This window comes from Artemia franciscana, unplaced genomic scaffold, assembly GCF_032884065.1.
Source record: "Artemia franciscana unplaced genomic scaffold, ASM3288406v1 Scaffold_188, whole genome shotgun sequence".
NCBI classification, from domain to species: domain Eukaryota; kingdom Metazoa; phylum Arthropoda; class Branchiopoda; order Anostraca; family Artemiidae; genus Artemia; species Artemia franciscana.
Window position 1 is genome coordinate 351,589 of NW_027062997.1, and position 20,761 is coordinate 372,349.

The window sequence follows — 20,761 nt, forward strand, 5'->3', positions numbered from 1 at the left end:
TTATTAGGCCTTTAACCAAAAAAAAACTTAGAAATAATAGGAAAATTCTTTTCAGAAAGTGGAATTCAATTCAGTGGATATTTTGGCCCTATGTCAAAAGGCCGTCTTCAGCACAACACCAGAAAAATAGAGCTAAGAGCACATATGGCACTTGTGACGAGGTCGGAAGAGCCAAGAGCTCATATGGCATGAGCTATAGTGAAATTCTAGTATTCAATAGACTGATTTAAAAGAAAAAAACCGGGGGTTAATGGCGGTAGGGATTTAAAATAAGAGCTCTGAGACATAAGGTCCTTCTAAATACCAAAATTCATTAAGACCGATCACCCACTCGTAAGTTTAAAATGCCTCATTTTCTAATTTTTCTTCACTCTCAGTCCCCCAGATTGTAGAATTGGGGAAAACAACTTTATCAAGTCAATTTGTGCAGGTCCCTGACAAGTCTACCAATTTTCATCGTCCTAGCACATCCAGAACAGGGCTGCCAAATTGACACATTTTGTGTCAAAATGACACAATTTGATGTTGCATGACACAATGACACATTCAGTCGAAATTATGACACAATCGACGAAAATGACACGTTTTTCAATAAAAAATGACACAATCGGCGGAAATGACACATTTTTCAATAAAAAAATGACACATTTTTGTCATCCAAGTCTTGTTTTTTAAATGGTAATAAAAGAAAAGTAAAATTTCAGTTTTCTACCAGAAAAGCTACAAATTAACAGAAGGGAATAGTGCTACCTAAAGGTGTCAGTAGTGTACAAACAGTGCGGTGGACAGATGCCACCACCATATGTAAAATTTAAACCACGCGAAGAAAACAGTCATAGGCAGAAATTTCAAATCAAAATGCACGCTAATATCTTAGCTTTTTGATTGAGTATGTGATGTAACCAACTGGTAAGTACTTAATGGTAAAAAGTAAACAGCATGCAGTTTACTAAAGCTGTATGTATAAGTAGCAACTCCCATTTTTAGGAATACAGGAGGGATATCCCACGTTGGACAAGATTACAAATTTGCAGAGAAGTCTTTCCTTCAGAATAATCTATCTGGCTTAAAAAGGCACCAACAAATATGACAAAAATACTAGATTGAAGCTAGTTGAATGTCTTACATATTGAGTAAATAAATATAGCTTCAACATTTCTAATGGACCATACTTCTATTTTCAAACAAGATTGCTTCATTCTAACCTTACCTTGTTTCACTTAAAAAAGGTGAAAAAGGAAGAGTTAACAAAGTGAAAAGCCAGAAAACGGCTTTTTAAAACATCTAATAGATTGACAAAAGGCACAGAATTTGAATAACTTTGGGTACATGACTTTGAGAAAAGTCATATTTTGCCTCTGGACTGTCAGGACAGCTTGTACATATAATTTTAACATTTTCATGGCAAAAATTGAGGTAGTGTAAAAACAAGGTCAGGTACCCCTCCTGTGGATAGGGATAAGCTTATTATGGTTATTTAGGTACTTAGTTACTTAGATTTGAACACTGTTTTTTTGCTCTTTTTGTCTAAATAGTAGAATGAAGATCCAAAATGTCTATTCCAAGGTTTTTCAGGGGTTGTCTTTAGTTACTTTGGCTAAGTTGTAATTGAATTTTGTTAGGGTAGCCACATAAACACCTAATGGCACAAATTGGCAATTTTTTGTAATAGAAGCATGAATTGCTGTGAATTTTCCTTTTCAGTTTTACATGTCTAAGACATCTCTAAAAATTTTTTTTTTAAATACCACTGTATTCAGGACAAAATTGTGTTTTATTATGCCATACTCCCCTAACCTAGCTATTTAATATTATTTCTTAATTTTCAATTTAAAAAAGTGGCTGAACTTGCCTACAAAAATTTACTGATACTAAGGAGGAAAATTCAGCATTCTACAGCAATAATAGGTCTATTAGACTATAACCTTGATGATCATATTAACACTTTCCCATCTAACTCACTTGCTGGGGTTCCCCATGCACCCAAACCAGCTCAAAACCACCCAGTGTCATAGAATTTCATTGAAGCACATAGTTCCAATTTGGCTACTAGATGGACAAAACCCTAAAGTCAACAGTTGATATTGTTTTCTAAAAAAGATTTAAAATGCTTAGAGACAAGATGGAGAGATGATTTTGGCCTCAAATCAAAGCTTAAATATAGGAGAATCACATTCTGATCTTCAAAAGCTTAGATTTGAACAAACATTCAAATAAGAACACCTCTAATGTACTCCTCAAAATAGGTCCCTAAAACCCTGTTTTCAGGTAGATTACCATTTTTAGGAGTAATCTCGAAAGTACCCACATCCTATTTTAGGGATGTGCCACACCTGAAAACTGGTAACATATTCCTGAAAACACTGAAAAGAGAACCAAATACTCTAAGTTGTATACAGTATAGGTAGAGGTGAACAGTTACATTGATGTGAACAGGGCAGTTTTGGGGTAAATGGTAAAATGAAGTTCCAAAACACCTATAAAGATCTTTTCAGATACCATTTATTACCTACTTTCCCTAACTGATAGTTCGATTTAGACACAACAAGTGCAGGAAAATGGCAAAGTTTACCATCAACAAATGTTCACATAGCAAACCTCTGCTGTATTAAATAAAAGAGGAGAAGTCCTACGTCCCAAAACTCAGAGCTTGATCCTCTGATACTCTCACAGGAATTAGTGTCACAGATACGGAATAGAAACTGCAAAAACCAACTCAGTATTATCTGTGAGAGCCAAGCAATGAGTTTAGGCAATACAGTATTTCCTCTTGATTCTAATGTATAGTATTGATTTTCTAGTGCTGTTTCTACAAAATTTTTGTTAAAATCTTAGTATTTCTGAGTGTCTGTGAGAGCCAGTCAATAAGCTTATGCAAAACAATCTTTCATCTTGATTTTAAGGTATAATTTTGAGTTTTAGGTTCTGTTTCTACTTGAATAAAAATGGTACAAACGCCTATTTGAGGTTAGGCTGTTAATGCCTAGTAGTAGGTGTTAATTAACACCTACTACTAAGTAGGTGTTAATGTTCAAGCATGTTCTGAAATAATCTAAAACTAAGAGACATGGGCCTAGTTGTGATTATGATATGATTTGCTTCCCTAAAATGAAGCATGGGAAGGTAATTGATGATGATTTTTACAACCTCTAAATGATCTAACTTAATAGTTTGTCTGTCTGTGGTTACTCAACTAGTAGATGATTACTAATAAAGCTATGTAAAGTCAGAAAGCATTGATTCTGCAATAGAAGGATATTAAAGACTCTGATTTACTTTGCAGATAAATTCTCTGAAAATTGAAATTGTTTGGCTTCTAGTATGGAAGAAACTAAGAATTTACCGAAAAAACGGGCTCAGAGTCAGATACTGGACTTTTTTCTAAAAAAGAAGAAGAAGGAAGAAGGAATAGAGTGCACTGAAAGACAGGGAAGAATAAGTGAATAAAGCAAGCAGCTGGCAAGTGACAAGAGAGTTGTCATTGATGTTCCTAGCACTTCAGACAAAATGGTTGGTGAACGTAGTGCTATTGAAACCAGTCTAAGAAACCGAGAGACAGTTTTGCTTAAAAACAACAATCCTTTTGGTGGTCCTGCAGTGGTAATGTCAGGGAAAAGTAAGTAGAGATCTGTTCTTGATACTGAAAACGTGGCAGGAAGCATTAATAAGTCCAAACATACATATCAACTGAGCAGTGGTACTGACAGTGAGCCTGAAAATAGTGGAGGTCTGAGCACAGAACAGAAAACCAAGAAAAAGAGAAAGATGGCTTCCGACAATCTAGAACTGAGTGACCACTACTCAGAAAGTGAAATGTCTGAAATTAGTGAAGATGTAGGAATCATAAGTGAAGGTGTAGGAAAGGAACCAGCTAATACTTGTGTGAGTGACAGTGGAAGCAGCAATAGTGAGACAGAAATAGCACAAGCCAGGAAAATAGGAAGAAAAACCAAGAAGAAACCGAAACGAGGTTTTGTTAAAGCCTGGGAGGATGACAAGCAACTCAGCCATGTTTGAACTAGAGCCCCCAACAATAAAGACCAGCCGTGGTGCAAGTTCTGCCATCGGATTTTGAAGGGGTCAAAAAAGAATATTTTGAGGCATACAAAATCGAAGAGTCACATTGATAGGTGCAAAGAAGCAGGAGCTGCAGCTACATCCAGAGTGATGATGTCTGTTAGGCAGAAAGACATTGATGTAACCAATGCAGAAATCCGCTTATCAGCATGGTTTGCCTCAGAAGACATACCTTTCATTAAAACCAATACGCTTATCCCTTTTTTGAAAGCATTTGCGCCAGACTCTGGAGTGCTGAAGAGTGTCCAGATGAAACGGACGAAGATCACAGGGATTGTGAAGAATGTTCTTGCCCCATATGAACGGAGCAGACTTTCTCGTGACTTGAGCAAAAGCTTTTACTCTTTGGTCGTTGATGAAACAACAGACAGAGGGACTATCAAATCTTTAGTGATTATTGTGAAGTACAAACACCCCAATACTCAAGCAGTCAAAGAAGAATTCTTAGGAATTCTGGAGGTTGAAGATTCAAGCAGCCTTGGACAGAAAACTTTAATTGTGAACTATTTGAAAAAGCTTGGCATACCACTGAATCGGATGATCGGTATTGGCTTTGACAATGCTTCTGTTACACGGGAGTTCAAGCTGGACTTGGGGCACTGCTTATTGCTGGAAGTCCGGGGGGGGATGGTTGATGATGCACTACCTGAGCTATTTGTTCTTGGATGTACCAGTCATTCTCTTGCCCTAGTTGCTAGTCATGCAAGCAAGTGACTGCCAGAAGGCCTTGAGCCTATGCTGAGAGATTTGATCAACTATGTTGCTAACAGCCCCAAACGTATTGTAGAGCTGAAGGAAATTCAACAATTTACAGAACTGAAGGTACACCGGATGCTTCAAATATCAAATACTCGGTGGCTTTCGATGGAACAGGCAATTTCTCGTGTTCTTGAGCAATGGCATGCCCTTGTGATGTTTTTCCCCAATCACGGTCTTGGAGATGCAGCTGGGGACAAGAGATCACGAGATAAAGCTGCCAAAATCTTGTCTTATATGAAGGAGCCCTTGACTAAGGCATACTTTCATTTCCTTGCATTTAGGCTCAACAAGATAAATTACTTGAATTTGGAGTTCCAGAGTAGTGACACTCGCATTCACAAACTCCTTTCCAGCTCAAAGGCAACCATGAAGTCTATCATGAAGTCTTTTATCAAAACTGACATCTTAGAGAATGACGATGCTTTTGACGTACCCATGATCTCAGGCTGTTTCAAGGAAATCTCCGAGATTTCTTTTGGTCCAAATACCGAAATACACTTGCTGAAATACAAGGATGTGATTCCCTTGAATGATCTCAAACAGTTTAGGCTGAACTGCTTGAACTTCCTTGTAGAAGTTATCACACAAATGAGGAAAAGAATTGATCATTCCGATCCCACTTTAAAAGCTCTGGGTTGTTTAGACCCAGTGACTGCTTTGAGCGGAAAAGTTGACACTCTAGTGGGACTGACTGGTCGGTTCAGCAGCTTACCTGGGAAACATGAAGGTGAAGTGGAAAGGTCAAGGAATGTAATAGAGACTCAGTGGATCTTGATGAGTGAGCACAGAGATGAGATTATCAGAACCATGGGAACTGAAATGTCTCCTTCGATCTTTTGGAAGACGTTATTGAATATGAAAGATGCTCAAGGCAAGCCACAGTTCAAAGAACTGTCCCTTTTCATGCTAAATCCATGTGCTCTCCCGCATTCCATTGCAGCTGCAAAACGTCAATTTTCAGTTCTATCAAATATAAAAACCAAACTCAGGAACAGTCTACTTCTCGACATCATAGACTCCCTGATGCATGCAAAGCAGCTGGTCTCTCGTACCTCAGGAACCGTTCATGACTGGGAAATTCCTTTCGATATACGGAGGAATTTTATGGCCTGGTACAAGGAGAAAGAAGAAGAGACCAATGAGCCCTAGATATAACCAGGGTCGAATATACTTGAAGTTCTGGGGAGGGGGGGTCTGTGTATGAGATGTTACCAAGTTGTTCAGTGCTTATATATCTGATATTCGTCTGTAATTTTTAGTACAAATATGCAATTGATTTTGGCTTACATTTTTCTCGGCCTCTAGGTCCATTAGATGTGCTATTGTAACCATTAAGACAGGAAGACAGCTTAGTAGTATTGTTGGTTTAAGTTACGCTTCAATGAGGGCACAATGAACCACAGACAACTTGATAGACAGAAATTTGGAACTGTTTTTTTCTGGGAACTAAGTTCCAATTGCCGAGTCAAAGTGACATACTGTACAAGAGAATAAAAGTAGGCACAAAGCATTTTAAAACAAGAAGAAGCGTGTTCAGGTATTATACTTCATTTTTACGAATTTCTTCCCGATTGAATCCAGGTCTTGGACAAGTTTTATGCTCGCAAACTAAAAAGCTCAAACGCACCTACTGTGGTCTTATATTTTCCATTTTCGAAGGTGTCAACTAAAGCTTAGCCGAATACGATTGCGACGTCATGCGACAAGTCTTTAATTTACAGTCGGAAATGATTGTCCCTAAAACTTTTATAAATGTAAACTTGCCTTGTTGGCCGCCCAGACACAAATCCATAGTGCGTAACATTAATTTAATCGATTGTTCCTATTACTTTCATGACGTCATAAGAACGTCTCGATCCCAAGATAATAGTTTAAGATTAAGTTTACTCCTTTTTAAACTGATTTGGAAAAGATTACATATTAAAAACTCTAAATAAAGATTTGACAATTAAGTAAGATACCACTTGTGGCAAAAAAAATGACACATTTTGTGACACATTATGGAATTTGAGATGACACAAAAAGCACATTTTCGGAAAAAATATGACACACTCCTTAAAAAAAATTGGCAGCCCTGATCCAAAAGCCCCAATCTCACCAAAACACTCGACACCCTCCCTAGCTCCCCCAAAGAGATCGGGTCCAGTTACGTCAATCACGTATCTACGAAATTTGCTTATTCTACCCATCAAGTTTCATCCCATTCTCTCCACTCCAAGCATTTTCTAAAATTTCCGGTTTTCCTCTCGACTTCCCCCCCCCCATGTCACTAGATCAGGTCGGGATTTAAAATAAGAGGTCTAAGACATGAGTCCCTTCTAAATATCAAATTTCATTAAGATCTGGTCACTTGTTTTTAAGTTAAGAAACCTCTATTTTTCTATTTTTCAGATTTAGCCTCCCCCCCCCACTCCCCAAAGAGAGCGGATCCCTTACTATAATGGCAATCACATATCTAGAGCTTGTGCTTATTCTTCCCATAAAGTTCCATCCCCATTTCTCCACTCTAAGCGTTTTCCGAGATTTCCAGTTTCCAAGATTTGTTTCCGCCCTCCAAACCCATATGTCCACAGATCCGATTTGAATTGGAAATGGAGTATTTGAGACATTAGATCTTTCTATATATTAAGTTTCACTAAGATCCGATCATCCATTCGTAAGATAAAAAGTACCTCAATTTTCACGTTTTCCAAGATTTCCGGTTTCCCCTTCAAACTTCCCCAATGTCACTGGATCTGTTCAGAATTTAAAATGACAGCTCAGAAGCACAAGATCCTTCAAATCAAATTTCACCAAGATATGATTACCGGTTCGTAATTTACAAATACTTCATTTCTAATTTTTCCGAATTGCCACCCCCCCCCCCCCCAACTCCCCCAAAGAAAGTAGATCCGGTCTGGTTATGTCAGTCACGTATCTTGGACTTGTGCTTATTCTTCCCACCAAGTTTCATCCAGATCTTTCCGCTCTAAACCTTTTCCAAGATTTTCGGTCCCCCCCCCCAATGACACTGGATCCAGTCGGGATTTAAAATAAGAGATCGAAGTTACAAGGTACTTCTAAATATGAAATTTCATTAAGATCCGATCACTCCTTCGTAAGTTAAAAATACCTCATTTTTTCTTATTTTTCAGAATTAACCCTACCCCCCCAACTGACCCAAAGAGAGCGGATCCGTTCCGGTTATGTCAATCACGTATCTAGGACTTGTGCTTAGTTTTTGCACCGAGTTTCACCCCAATTCCTCCACTCTAAGCGTGTTCCAAGATTTTAGGTTTCACCCTCCAACTCCCACCAATGCCATTGGATCCGGTTGGGATTTAAAATAAGAGCTCTGAAATACGATATCCTTCTAAATCGGAAATTTCATTAAGATCCGATCACATGTCCGTAAGTTAAAAATACCTCATTATTTTCAATTTTTTCAAATTAACCGTCCCCCCCCCCAGATGGTCGAATCGGGGAAACGACTATTTCTAATTTATTGTAGTCTGGTACCTGATACGCCTGCCAAATTTCATCGTCCTTGCCTATCTGGAAGTGCCTGACCTAGCAAAACCGGGACCGACAGACCAACAGAATTTGCGATCGCTATATGACACTTGGCTAATACCAAGTGCCATAAAAATATATATAAATATATAAGAACTTACATTTCAAATCAAACATACCTGCTGCAAATGTTTCTACAACAATTTCTTCAATACGATATGTCCAGAAAAAAGTGTAATTGACACTTGGCCCCCTTTTTAGCTATTTACCCGACTTTGACTTTAACTGATAAGATAATTGTTTTGTAGCTCTTATCTCTTTTCATAATTTAGATAGATGATCATAGAAAAAAAAAATCAATAGCTTCCTTGGTCAAATGTGACTTAATCGACATGACTTTACCGTGAATGAAGCTTCTGAAGGACAGACTGAAAACCTGCATAGGATCTTCACTCACTTTGGCTAAATTACAATAAAAAACAAATATACGTACTTTTCAAAAGGTGAAGCGGAGGTTTGGAGGCGTCAGTTTCCATATGTTCGAGTCCGGTTAAGGCATCATCGCTTATATTACACATAGGCACTCTAAGAACAACCAAATTGATCAAATTAGTAGTTATTTCTCTAAACAAGTTTTCATCCAAAGGACACAACGATAAACGAAGAAATGTCAATTTTAGGAGTCGTGAGGCAACAAATCGGAGGCACATCTTGGCAATGTTAAGAGTGGGTTGGGAGAGGTCATCACGAAAACTAAAGCCTATGTCTAAATGTGTCAACTGTATATCCCGTGGTTTGTCTAACCATCTTTGTAAAATTGTTGGCTCTGGAAAATTGCTGAAATTATGTAAATTTAAATCTTTTATTATAAGAGTTCTAAGTTCCTTGAAGTACTTTAAAGACTCTAGCCAACAAGAATCCGATAATGTACCATAGAAATGGAACGTTACTAATTTTTCCAAGTGACGACAGAGCAAGTCGAAATGTTCAGTAGAAATATAACAGATGTTAATAAATAGATGGACTATTTCGGTTTGGTGAGTAGCGATGGTGTCGATTACAGCGTCATCAACAATGTCATACTGATATAGCTTCAATGATGTTAGTCGCAAATCTGGTTCTTTTAGCAAACAAATCAATTGATCCCTGCTTATACAGTTTCGATCAACACTAATTGAAACGATGGTGGCAAATTTTGGTTCAACTATACGTCGTACTATGTTGTATTCGGGTCTAGGTAGCATTTGACTATCTAGGTTATATTCAGGTATGTTATCGACGCCAATTAAAGACAGAGAAAGGTGAACTAGTTTTGGCATGAAATTGGTCAATTTTATTAGGGCTTTATCAGTAGAATAAGGACTATGTCCAGTATCCTTAATTTCAAGATGAGTTACGCTTACCAAGTTTATTAAATCACAAACTGTATCCGTGTCACCATCAGCACAATCACAAAAATCCACAGTGAGGCTCACTAAGGAAGTACAGGAGCAGAGGAAACTCTCAATTTGTCTTTCATTTATTTTACACTTGTAGAACCTTAGATGATTTACGTAGTCTGAAAAAAGCTTCCAACAATCCAATACTTGTTCCCATTCTGTTTCTGTAGTATCCAGACCAAAGTCCTACACAGAGAGAAAAATTAGACAGTTAGGACACTGAAGATGAAAAACATCTAACAGAGAAGGTTCAATTCGAAACAGTCCAAATAAATCACGGTTAGCAAGAAATTACAATAACATAGAAAACTCAATTTTGCTTCCATTTATTTTAGACTAGTTGAATCTAAAATGATTGACCTATATATATATGTATATATATATGTATATATATATGTATATATGTATATATATATGTATATATATATATATATATATATATATATATAAATATATATATATATATACATATATATATATATATATATATATATATATATATATATATATATATATATATATATATATATATATATATATATGTCAGCAATTGGAGTGCCTGATTTCGGACATCCATTTTCAAAAGAAAATTACCATTATTTGGGAGTAAAATCATATTAGTCATTTTTTTTTCTACATTTAAACCTAATAAATGTTACCCTAACAGGCTTGCATATTTAAATAGCCGTATTCAGCCACATTCATCAAGTCATATACATGTTATTTTTCATTTATTTATATAAGTACCGAATACCACTAAAAAAGAGGTTTGTAACACTTTGATGACTTTGATTAACTAAGCACTGGATCATAACAGCAGAGCATTCAGTCACTTTCACAATCACTGAGACTGTCCTCGACAGGATTTGCTTGCAAATTTAACTCCTCTTATTCAGATTTTGATCCTAATTCAGGTGATTGTGCCTGTTCCGAAGCCTTCCTCCCAAACGAAAGTCCTGGATGCGGTCTTGAGGATTACATTTCAATTTCTACCTCCACCCTGCCATCGTCTCTGCCTTAGAGCTAATTCTGTATTTATCTGAAGATTCTTTCAAAACAACTGCTGAAAAATAAGGACCGGTGAACTAGAATAAGAATTTAATATAGCCACTGTAGTCAGTAACAGTTTATTCAGTAGAAATTCACTGAAATGCAGGCTAGACCTTAGAAAAGGGCACTGGAACTTTCAATTTCCAATTGACTGAGCCCCCCCCCCCTGCCCCAAAGCTTATTCGACGACCCCTTCCACATGAAGCACCTCTGGGAAAAAATAAGTGAACGAATATTAATCCATTAAACCCTTATGGTTCTTTACTATAGGCAATGCTATACGGTTGCTTCTGACTTAAACAGAATAGTAGAAATTTCCATTTCTATTCTAATGAAAATCCGGAATTATCCAAGGGGAAAATAGGGTGGAAGGATTTTCTGCAGAGGAGGAGTTAATATTCCGTGGGGGTGTTTTCCGGGGGTAGAGTGGTAAACGCCGGCTCTCGGGGAAAAGACGGCATGAATACAATATCTTTCTGAGATGTGTAACTTAAAATAAAAATGAGAATATTGATCCTGCTTAGGCCCTCCACATTGTTAAAAATCTAGATCATGTAGCTCCTTTTGATGAGGTAACTTAAAAATTTGAACCAAATGGCTTCTCACAATTGTTTCGGAAGGCAATTGAAATTTAAAAAAAATCCATAAATAGAGACTTTGCTTTAAATAGAGATACTTGAGATATTCCCATAAACCCAATTTACAACAACTTAAAATTAAAGGATTCAAATAAAATTTTTCTTCAGTTTAAATTGATATCATCTGACCACACTTTTAGAGAATTAAGTCAATAGACGAGTTAAGCCAATCGCTAAGCAGAAAATGTTTGCCCAATCTAATTGGTGAATAGGCTTTCACTTATTCGCACTTGGTTTTTTGGTTTGTTGATTCAGTCTTCCTTTCGCTCGGTTAGAGTTAAACCAAAAGTTAGATCTCCTTTTTTTTAGCACTGGAGACGGCTGGGCGGATATCCCTAACGAAATCCCCGCCTCTTTCATTTTCGTTTCTTCTTCGTCCGCTGACTGACATTACCTTCATTGTTCTCAGCTATTTAATTTTGTTATTTGCTTTTCTTGTCTGTCGTGTGTCAATCTTGCTTATAGCCCTTTCTGTCTTTAACAGTTCACTGAGCTAATCTAATTTTATTTTAGCTAATATTTCACCATTTTAAAATGAAAATTGCCTTTATTCTTGTCTGTTTTATTTTCTTGTTTGTCATATGTCAGTCTTGCTTGTAGCCCTTTCTGTCTTTAACAGTTCACAGAGCTAATCTAATTTTATTTTAGCTAATATTTCAAAATTTTAAAATAAAAAATGCATTTATTCTTGTCTGTTTTTTTCTTGTTTGTCATATGTCAGTCTTGCTTGTAGCCCTTTCTGTCTTTAACAGTTCTCTGAACTAATTTAATTTTATTTTAGCAAATATTTCACCATTTTAAAATTACAATTGCCTGAACTATAATACACTTTATCGTTCTGATAACAAGAGATCTAAGCCAGACGGACGCCCTTAAAAACCAGGTAACACAGCTGTAAACAAAACAAAATCATATCCAATACTTTTTCTTCCAGCCTCTTTGCACTTTTGTGCTCTACAGATCCCAAAGTGTCGTAAAATATACCAGACACCGCTGAAATACCGGTGAAATACAAAAATTACGTAAAATACCAATTTTACGAGGGTCCGTACAATTACGGTAAAAGGCGTAAAATACCCAATTTTGCCATGACCAATTTTACGAGTTACAACACTAAATCAAATAGAGAAGATTTTTACGTGCTAAGGATTTAACATTTACACCCTTTAGGCTCCTAAAAAACCCCTTAGCTGGACATCTTTCTATTTTAGTAAGACCGTGAGTCAAAATAAAAAAATGAACAGTATGTGCTAACAAAGAGTAAGTAAGGAGCGATGCGGCTCAATAGTAACCAAAACTGTAAGAAACAGAGTTTCGGTAACAATCCACACATCAAAAGAATAAAATTTTGATGCTTATTCAGACTATATCAAATAAATAAGCGTAATGATACCTATCAAAAGTTGAAAGCCTAAGAAAATTTGCCCAACTTTTGACAGAGAGGGGAAACACTCAAAAGATCAAGTAATCTTAATTTAAATCCCATCACCACATTCAGCATATCAGAGAACCAAGCTAAAGAGGTTTAAAGCTCCTATAAATAGAAACATGACTTTGGCATTCTTTTGCGAGAACCAAGATCATGGATGCATGTTTATTTATTATTATTTTTTCCCAAAGATTGATCGTATCGAATCAGTTATCTACTCTTAGAAAATCGGAACAGGGCTCATTTGGTCAGGAATCCAAAATTATATTGCCCTTTTTAAATAACGAAATATATTGAAAGGCAGATAGCCAACTCCCACGCCAATTTTTCCAAAAGTGTTCCGATCAAAATTATTATATAGTCGTTTTGTCCATAAAAGTCAGAAAATCTAATAAATATGTATTTGAGGATGTCTTGACCCCCAAAGCCTCCAAGGGAAGGGACAAAAGTTGTTGATTATTGTCTACATATATTATTGGCAATTATGAAGCATAAATACTGACGAAGACCACACTGCCTTTCCATAATACAACAACAAAAGAGAGAATAATGAAAACTTTATTCCCAAGACAGTGAACCAACAAAACCTATTTGAACATTTCGGCCCTATATCTAAGGGCCGTCTTCAGCAAAGAAAAAATAAAAAACAATAAAACACTTACAATAAAAGTTCTCAGTTAAAAATCTAGTTTTTTTTTATTTTAAAATAGCCTTGGCATCATTAATTCTTAACGAAAAGTTCAGCCAAGACTGTCTGATAAAAGCTAACATTTTACAAGATAAAAAGGTTCATTCATTTCACTAACTGTATTTATTAAAAATTGGAATGATTTCTTATTGTGATATTTGCCTTCTCTGCAGCTAATCTGACAGTTCTTTTGATATTGGGCTTGTTTTTGTTCGTTCCAATTATTGTTATATTTTGAATTAGATTATTTTCTATAATTAATTTTGTGTACATAGGGTTGAGTGTGTATTCACCCAAGTCTCTATTTAGGGATGTATTATTATTTAAGTTTCGTTTGATTTCGATTGCCTCACGGACAGTTTGTTTGATTCCTAGGTCATTGCTAATTAGAATTGTTTCGTCAAATAGAACATAATGGTTTGGATTTTCAAAAATATGATTACTTAAAGCTGAATCGAAATATATGGAGTTATTTTTAGATTTTAATACTTTTTCAATACTTTCTTTGTGTTGCTGTAATCTTGTTCCTAAATTTTGGTGGGTTCGACCAATGTAATAATTTCCACAACTACATGGTATTTGATACACCCCTCGTAGACGAGTAATTGGGGTTTTATCCTTACCAGAATTGAGAAGATTCGTTATACTTAAATTGCTTGTGAAAACAACCCGTAAATTGTTCTTTAAACAAACTTTTTTCAGTTTTGAAGTATTTTCGGAATATAAGGTAGGTAAATCGTGCTTGTGGGTTTATTCGAATCATTTACTGGTGTGAGATTTAAGGCTTCAGAAGAATGCATCTTTAATCTTTGAGCAATAACAGTATTTATGGGAGAAATTGGGTAACCGGTGCCAAAAAGTACGTCTGTAATAAAATTTAATTATTTTTTAACATACGGCTCTGAACAGATATTAAGTACTCTATCCACAAGAGATATTACCACACCTCTTTTAACCTGTGGAGGATGGTTAGATTTGAAGTGAAGGTATCTATTATTATGCGTAGGTTTTCTGTAAACCGTAAAATCAAGTTTATTCACACTGCGTATTATCAATGCATCTAAAAAAGGTATTTTTCCATCTCTTTCGGTCTCTAGAGTGAATTGCAGGTTTCTATCGTAAGTATTTAAATGTTCTAGAAAACCTTTAAGTTCACTTTCGCCGTAATTCCAAACTGAAATTACGTCGTCCATGAAACGTCCCCAAAACACATGATTAAGAAAATACGAATCTAGGGCCCAATTTTCAAGATTCTCGACGAAAATATTGGCGAGTAGGCCTGATAGAGGTGCTCCCATAGGAATTATGTTTTCATATGTTTCAATTTCATAACATATGAAACTGTTATGAATTTCATAATTTGAAATAATTGGGATTATGGCGAAAGTGAATAACGTTTTTTTTTTCAAAAAAGTCAAGAGGAACCTTAAAAAAAAGCCCTGTAATAAAGTCAAATAATTTTCCAAGCGTAAAACTAACACAAATTACATAACAAATAAAGCCAAAAATGAAGACAAATTACAATAAATAACCGAGTCAAACTAAAAACGAATAAAAACTAAGACAAGAAGGACAGACGCCCCCCACTTCTTCTTTAAACAAGAATACAATTAGCAATACACTGAAAACAAAATTTATTTTAAAAATTTTCTCTTTTTAACTTGGTAAATTCAAAATTATTACTATATATCTGATATTATTCAAAATATCTACATATATTTTATCTTGTTAAACGAGCAATAATTGGGTATTTATCGAAAAATTGACAATCTTGGATATACTGGCCTAAAAAAAACGATCTATTTAAGTAATGAGTTTAAGGATATTCGTTAAGAGCCTTGATTTGGAAAAAATAACCGTAAGTAATGTCATATTTATGAGCACATTTTAAGAGCAAACATAAGTCGTATTTGCCTCTGTAGTGGTTGTATCTTTTTTAGTGTCTATGATTCAGGCAAAATTAAACAAGAAAAACCGTAAGATTAACGTCATATATATGTGTAGCAAAGGTAAAGAGTATGGAAAAAACGTCAATAAAGTAATGACAAACGAAAATGAAGAACAAAGAACTATACAGTCTGAATACTTGCGTCAGCAAGAATTGCAGCAAGTCAAAAATAAAAGTGAAGAACAATTCGGTTCAAAGATAAACAGCAACCAGAACTAACACGATTAAAAAACAAAAGTGAAGTACAAAGAAATATGCGGTTACAAGACATGCAACAACAAGGAGTAGAAAGAATTAAAAATGAAAGTGAAGAACAAACAAATAAGCGCCTAAAAAGATATGCCACAGCAAGACCAAAGAAATATGAGAATAGAAGATAAGTGGCAGCCAGTATTACAAGCGATAGCAAGAAAGCAAGTATCAGAACGTTATAAAAGTGAAGTGAAGAACTTAGAGTTGTGCTGTTAGAAGACAAGCAACAACGAAAATCAGAACAAGCGAAAAATAAAAGTGAGAAAAAATAATATGTTACAAGAACACCACTGTCAAAATCTTCAACGCCAACAAAACGTGGCGTAAAACCTAGCACAAACCTACAAATATACCATAAATTACGCAACTTTTGATTAAAAGTCATTAGGAACCTTCAACCTTATATGTATTCCCTAACAAGCCCTCCATTTTCCCAAGGAAAGAGTAGCAAATAAATGTGATTTGATTGGAGATCGCTACTTTCAACAAGAATCAATTTATGCAAGCCTGCAACATGCTAAATGTCGGGGTCCAGCCTCGAAATTGGCTACATAATTGTTTTGTTTTTGTTTTTTCTTATAATTGGTATGTTGACCTATCTGGCCACAAAACGATCTAAGCAGGTCAAAACTTTAAAAAGAATTTTTATTTTTCAGAGGGTGGTTGTATCAAAACTATCATTACATTTTCTTTTTTTTTCTCATTGACACACCCTGAATGTTTGTGGTCTGAAGTAAACCTTAAACTTGGTTCTGTGAGTTGGACACCTCCTTCCCTCTTTCTGGCAGAGTAAATTTTAAATTAACTTATATGACTTGCTATGGCTTCTAAGACAAGTTGCACAAATAGGGGTTATACAAAATGAATATAAATCAAAGTTAATATGACAGTTGAGAAATTTACTTGAATTATTTACTTTTTCCAAGAATAGAATAGGCCACAGTTAAATTTTGAACCTTAAATGATTTTCCTTTATTTACATATTTTCCATACCATAGCAACATAATTAATTGTTTTTTTCTTCTTAAAATTGGTATATTGACATTTCTGGCCACAAAACGATCTAAAAAGGTCAAAACTTTAAGGAGAATTTGTATTTTTCAGAGGGTGGTTGTATCAAAACTATCATTACGTTTTCATATTTTTTTTCCTCATTGATACACCCAGAATGTTTGTGGTCTGAAGTAAACCACAAACTTTGCTCTTTGAGTTGGACTTCTTCTTCCCTCTTTCTGGAAGAGAAAATTTTAAATTAACTGATATGACTTGCTAAGGCTTTTAAGACGAGGAATTAAATTTGGAAGCATAAAACAGTTTTCAAAGATATTTAAAAGTGCAGAAATAGGGGTTATAAAAATGAATATAAATCAAAGTTAATATGACAATTAAGAAAATTGTTTGAATATTTACTTTTTCGAAGTATTGAACAGAACAGTTAATAATTTGAACCCTAAATAATTTTCTTGCTATTTGCATATTTTCCATATCAATTTTACTGTAAAACTCGAAGTGTTCAAATGAATTTGATTATTAGACTGCAGTCTTCTAGAGCTAGTGGTCTCAATTAGTAGAGGGGATATACCCACCCCTCTTAATTTCAAAAACCACCATTTTTGGTAGGTTTACTACAAAAAAACTGTATATACTGTAAAACAACAAATTGTCTTGGGTTTCTGTCCTCAAACAGTTCTAGAGTTTAGGAGAGAAGGATCTTTGGCCAATCCTTAAAGGGGATTACTCCACTATTGTCCTGTGTTATATGTCCAGTAAAAATTTCAATTAAAGTACTTTACCTCAATTGTAATCCTTTTGCAGCGACTAGGATATCTTGATAAAGCAGCTAGCGCCTGACTATGTTTTCGGTGGATTACAAATTCCAAGTTGTGATGAATCTTACTGTTGTTGATAAATGCTGCATACCAGCTTCTACAAGTCTGACTGGCGGCTTCTACATCTCTGAAGTTTAGGTATTCATAGAATGTGCATATAACCTAGAACAGTATAAACTAGACCAAAGAACTTGGATGCAATGTGCGCCTTGCTTTTTTGTGTTGAATTAATGTTGACAATTAGCCCTCAGATAGGTGAATGATCTATGCCACCTACCACTTATATTTGAAAACGTCACATATTTTAATCATATATTATACACACTATTTAGCAATAACACGACAAGTGGTGTTATTACTTGCAGTACATTCTTTCTGTTTTAAGTACTTTTACAGTAAAGACCTATTTAAATTTTGGATGTTTTCTTTTTATTTATTTTTCCCTTTGCCCAATTCATCTGGAAAAGGTGATCCTAGAAACATCAAAGAGGGCTCATTTGACTGGGTAAATTTTGAAGATAGCCATTTTATTGCTAATTTTGATAGGATAAAAAGATACAGAGTTCTATCTTGGGTCTCCGCTTGGCTTGAAATTTAAAGGGTATTTTTTACATTTGCTTGCAATGAATAACCAAAAATTCTTCAGTCAAGGGTATCCACCATTCAGCAGCATCAAAGAAACAGCTAGGGAGATGAAGCTGAAACTTCAGTGAGGTGTTGAGGAGTCTAGTCAACCTCAAATTTTGGTTTAGAAAAAAGGCTATGAGTAAATATAGACCCCCGACATTTATCATAACTATTGAAATCATTTTCTTTATTATAATAGTCATAACAGCAATAATATCAATGTACTGCTACTGACATTTTAATTTAAAGAGACATCTTAGGTATTTATTTTTTACAATTGACACCAGCTTTGTATTTAATGTGGACACTAAGATCTCCATCTCAAAAATAAATAAATGATACGGGCGTTCAAAAGTAGAGAGGGCAGTCAATCAGTAATAATAAAAATTGTCATTTTAACTTGAAGACTCAAGAGATTTGTATTTCAAAAGTACATACTTCACCCCAGGTTCGCCAATGTTTCTCAAATAGGTGAACAGACTTTCAATAGAGAGACATAGAGGATTTGACATGAAAGAGATAATTTACTAAAAGATTTTCAATGAACATTCATTTTCATATTAAAACAAAATCAGCTGCGGTAATCAGAAGGAAAAGAATTCCTGCATAATTCAATTTTTGTTGCTCATCCATCCCTTTGGTAGCTTTTCTTTAATATCTACCCAACACAAATCTAAAAATGTAAATGAAAATATATTTCTTTCATATAAATCAATCAATACTTTTTTTCCTTTTTTTTGGCAGGGGGGGGGGGTAACCCACTCCGACAGATTCCTTTCAAACTGGTACTTAAGTTTTTTAGATATAACAACCATTGTGGGTAGGAGCTTTCACAGAAACACATAACCTAGCATACATAATTTCAAACTGCAATACACCAAAACTGAACAATCAAGACTTCTGGTAGTAATGGCTTCAAAGGGTTTCTTCTGTTGCTTGATTTCTGTTCTGTTACTTCTTTATTTCCTGCTTTGCCTATACCATGCTTTGCGTGTGGAATGCTTGAGCTGTGCTTATACTTTGTTTATTTTATAATTAGCCTGGGTCAATCAGCCTTATTAATATAAACATAACATGGTGTCAGAAGTAGGATCCATAAATCACCATGGAGATCCAGCAACCAACCATAAACTGGGATGCTGGCTCCCTTGCTGAAGAATGGAGTCGCTTCAAACAGCATGGCCAGCTGATGTTCATTGGACCCCTAGCAGATAAAACTGAGAATTCCTTGGGTGCTTACCTTCTGATCTGGACTGGGGAAAATGGCAGAGAAATATTCAATACCTTTGAGCTTAAGGATGGCAAAGCTCACAAAACAGAACCTCTCCTAGAACACTTCTGGAAATGCGCCAGTCCAAAGGAAAATAATGTCTTTGCAAGGTTCCTCTTCCAAAAACCGGACCAGTTGGAAGGTAAAAGTGTCAAAAAGTACATTACAGACTTAGACATTAGCTAAACCATGTATGTATAAGGAACAGGATGAGATGATTCGGGATAGAATTATCAGTGGAATCAAAAACCAGGCAGAAACTACTGGCTAAAGGTGACTCATTGACACTAAAAAATGCTGTTGCAAGATGAAGAACCCACGAGCTGACCCAGGCTCAGTTAATATAATTTTGTCAAAGAGACTCCATACCAATTAAGCAGGAAATAGATGCAGTTAAACACAGTTCACCTCAAAATAACTTTCGAAGTCAGAGAGAGTTGGCAAGTAACGTTATAAAAAGTGAAGAATGCTACTTTTGTGGTGCAGCATACTCACCAAAACATGTTTGCCCAGCAAAAGGTAAAAAGTGCTCACAGTGTAGGAAGCCAAATCATTTTGCTAAAGTCTGTTGAAGCAAGACTGTGAGTGCAATTGATGAAGAAAACAAGCAAACACGAGCAACTTCAGAAAAAGATGAGAAAGTGTTCCTGTACCTCATCAATAAGGACAATGTGAAAGACAAAGCCATTGTTACTCTCTTAATAAACAATCAGCTTCCAGTTGGCTTCAAACTGGATACAGGGGCTCAAGCTAATATCATTCCCACATCAGTCTTTGATCAGCTTAACCCAAAACCCAAACTCTAGTCAACTAACCAAAGACTCACTAGGTACTGTGGTGCCAAGATACCAGTTCTTGGAACCTGTCACCTAAAATGTGGTCACAAAACTGGCTTGACTGCAATGCATAAATTCTATATTGTTGACTCATGATCTGCTCCCATCACTGGCTACCAATCTAGCATCAGTTTGGACTTAATTAAGCTGATCCTCAACGTGAACTCAGGTGAACCCCAGACGTGTATACAAGATCAGTGCAAAAAAGTCTTTGATGGAATCAGTCGACTGGAAGGCGAGTGCAATATTCATCTGAAGGATGGGTCAGTACTTAATGCCTACCCTGCTAGAAGAGTACCAGAACCATTAAAGAATAAACTCTTACAGGAGCTAATACAGATGGAGAAGGATGGAATAATAGAAAAAGTAAATGAACCTACTGAGTGGGTTAACTCAATGGTCATGGTGGAAAAAAAAGTGGAAGCAT

General features: G+C 35.6%; 1 protein-coding gene across 2 annotated transcripts in view; it reads right to left on the reverse strand.

Annotated features, from left to right (window-relative positions):
- LOC136042735 (uncharacterized) overlaps positions 1-20,761 on the reverse strand; it is a 48,403-nt gene that overhangs the window by 20,518 nt on the left and 7,124 nt on the right. For both annotated transcript variants that reach the window (XR_010621405.1, XM_065727699.1), the window contains exons 2-3: positions 17,566-17,763; positions 8,822-9,953 (exon numbers count right to left, since the gene is read on the reverse strand). Coding sequence is in view for 1 of the 2 variants with exons in the window: in XM_065727699.1 (XP_065583771.1) it covers positions 8,822-9,953; positions 17,566-17,763 (1,330 nt within the window). In the remaining variant the exon portion in view is untranslated. The remainder of the gene's footprint in view (positions 1-8,821; positions 9,954-17,565; positions 17,764-20,761) is intronic.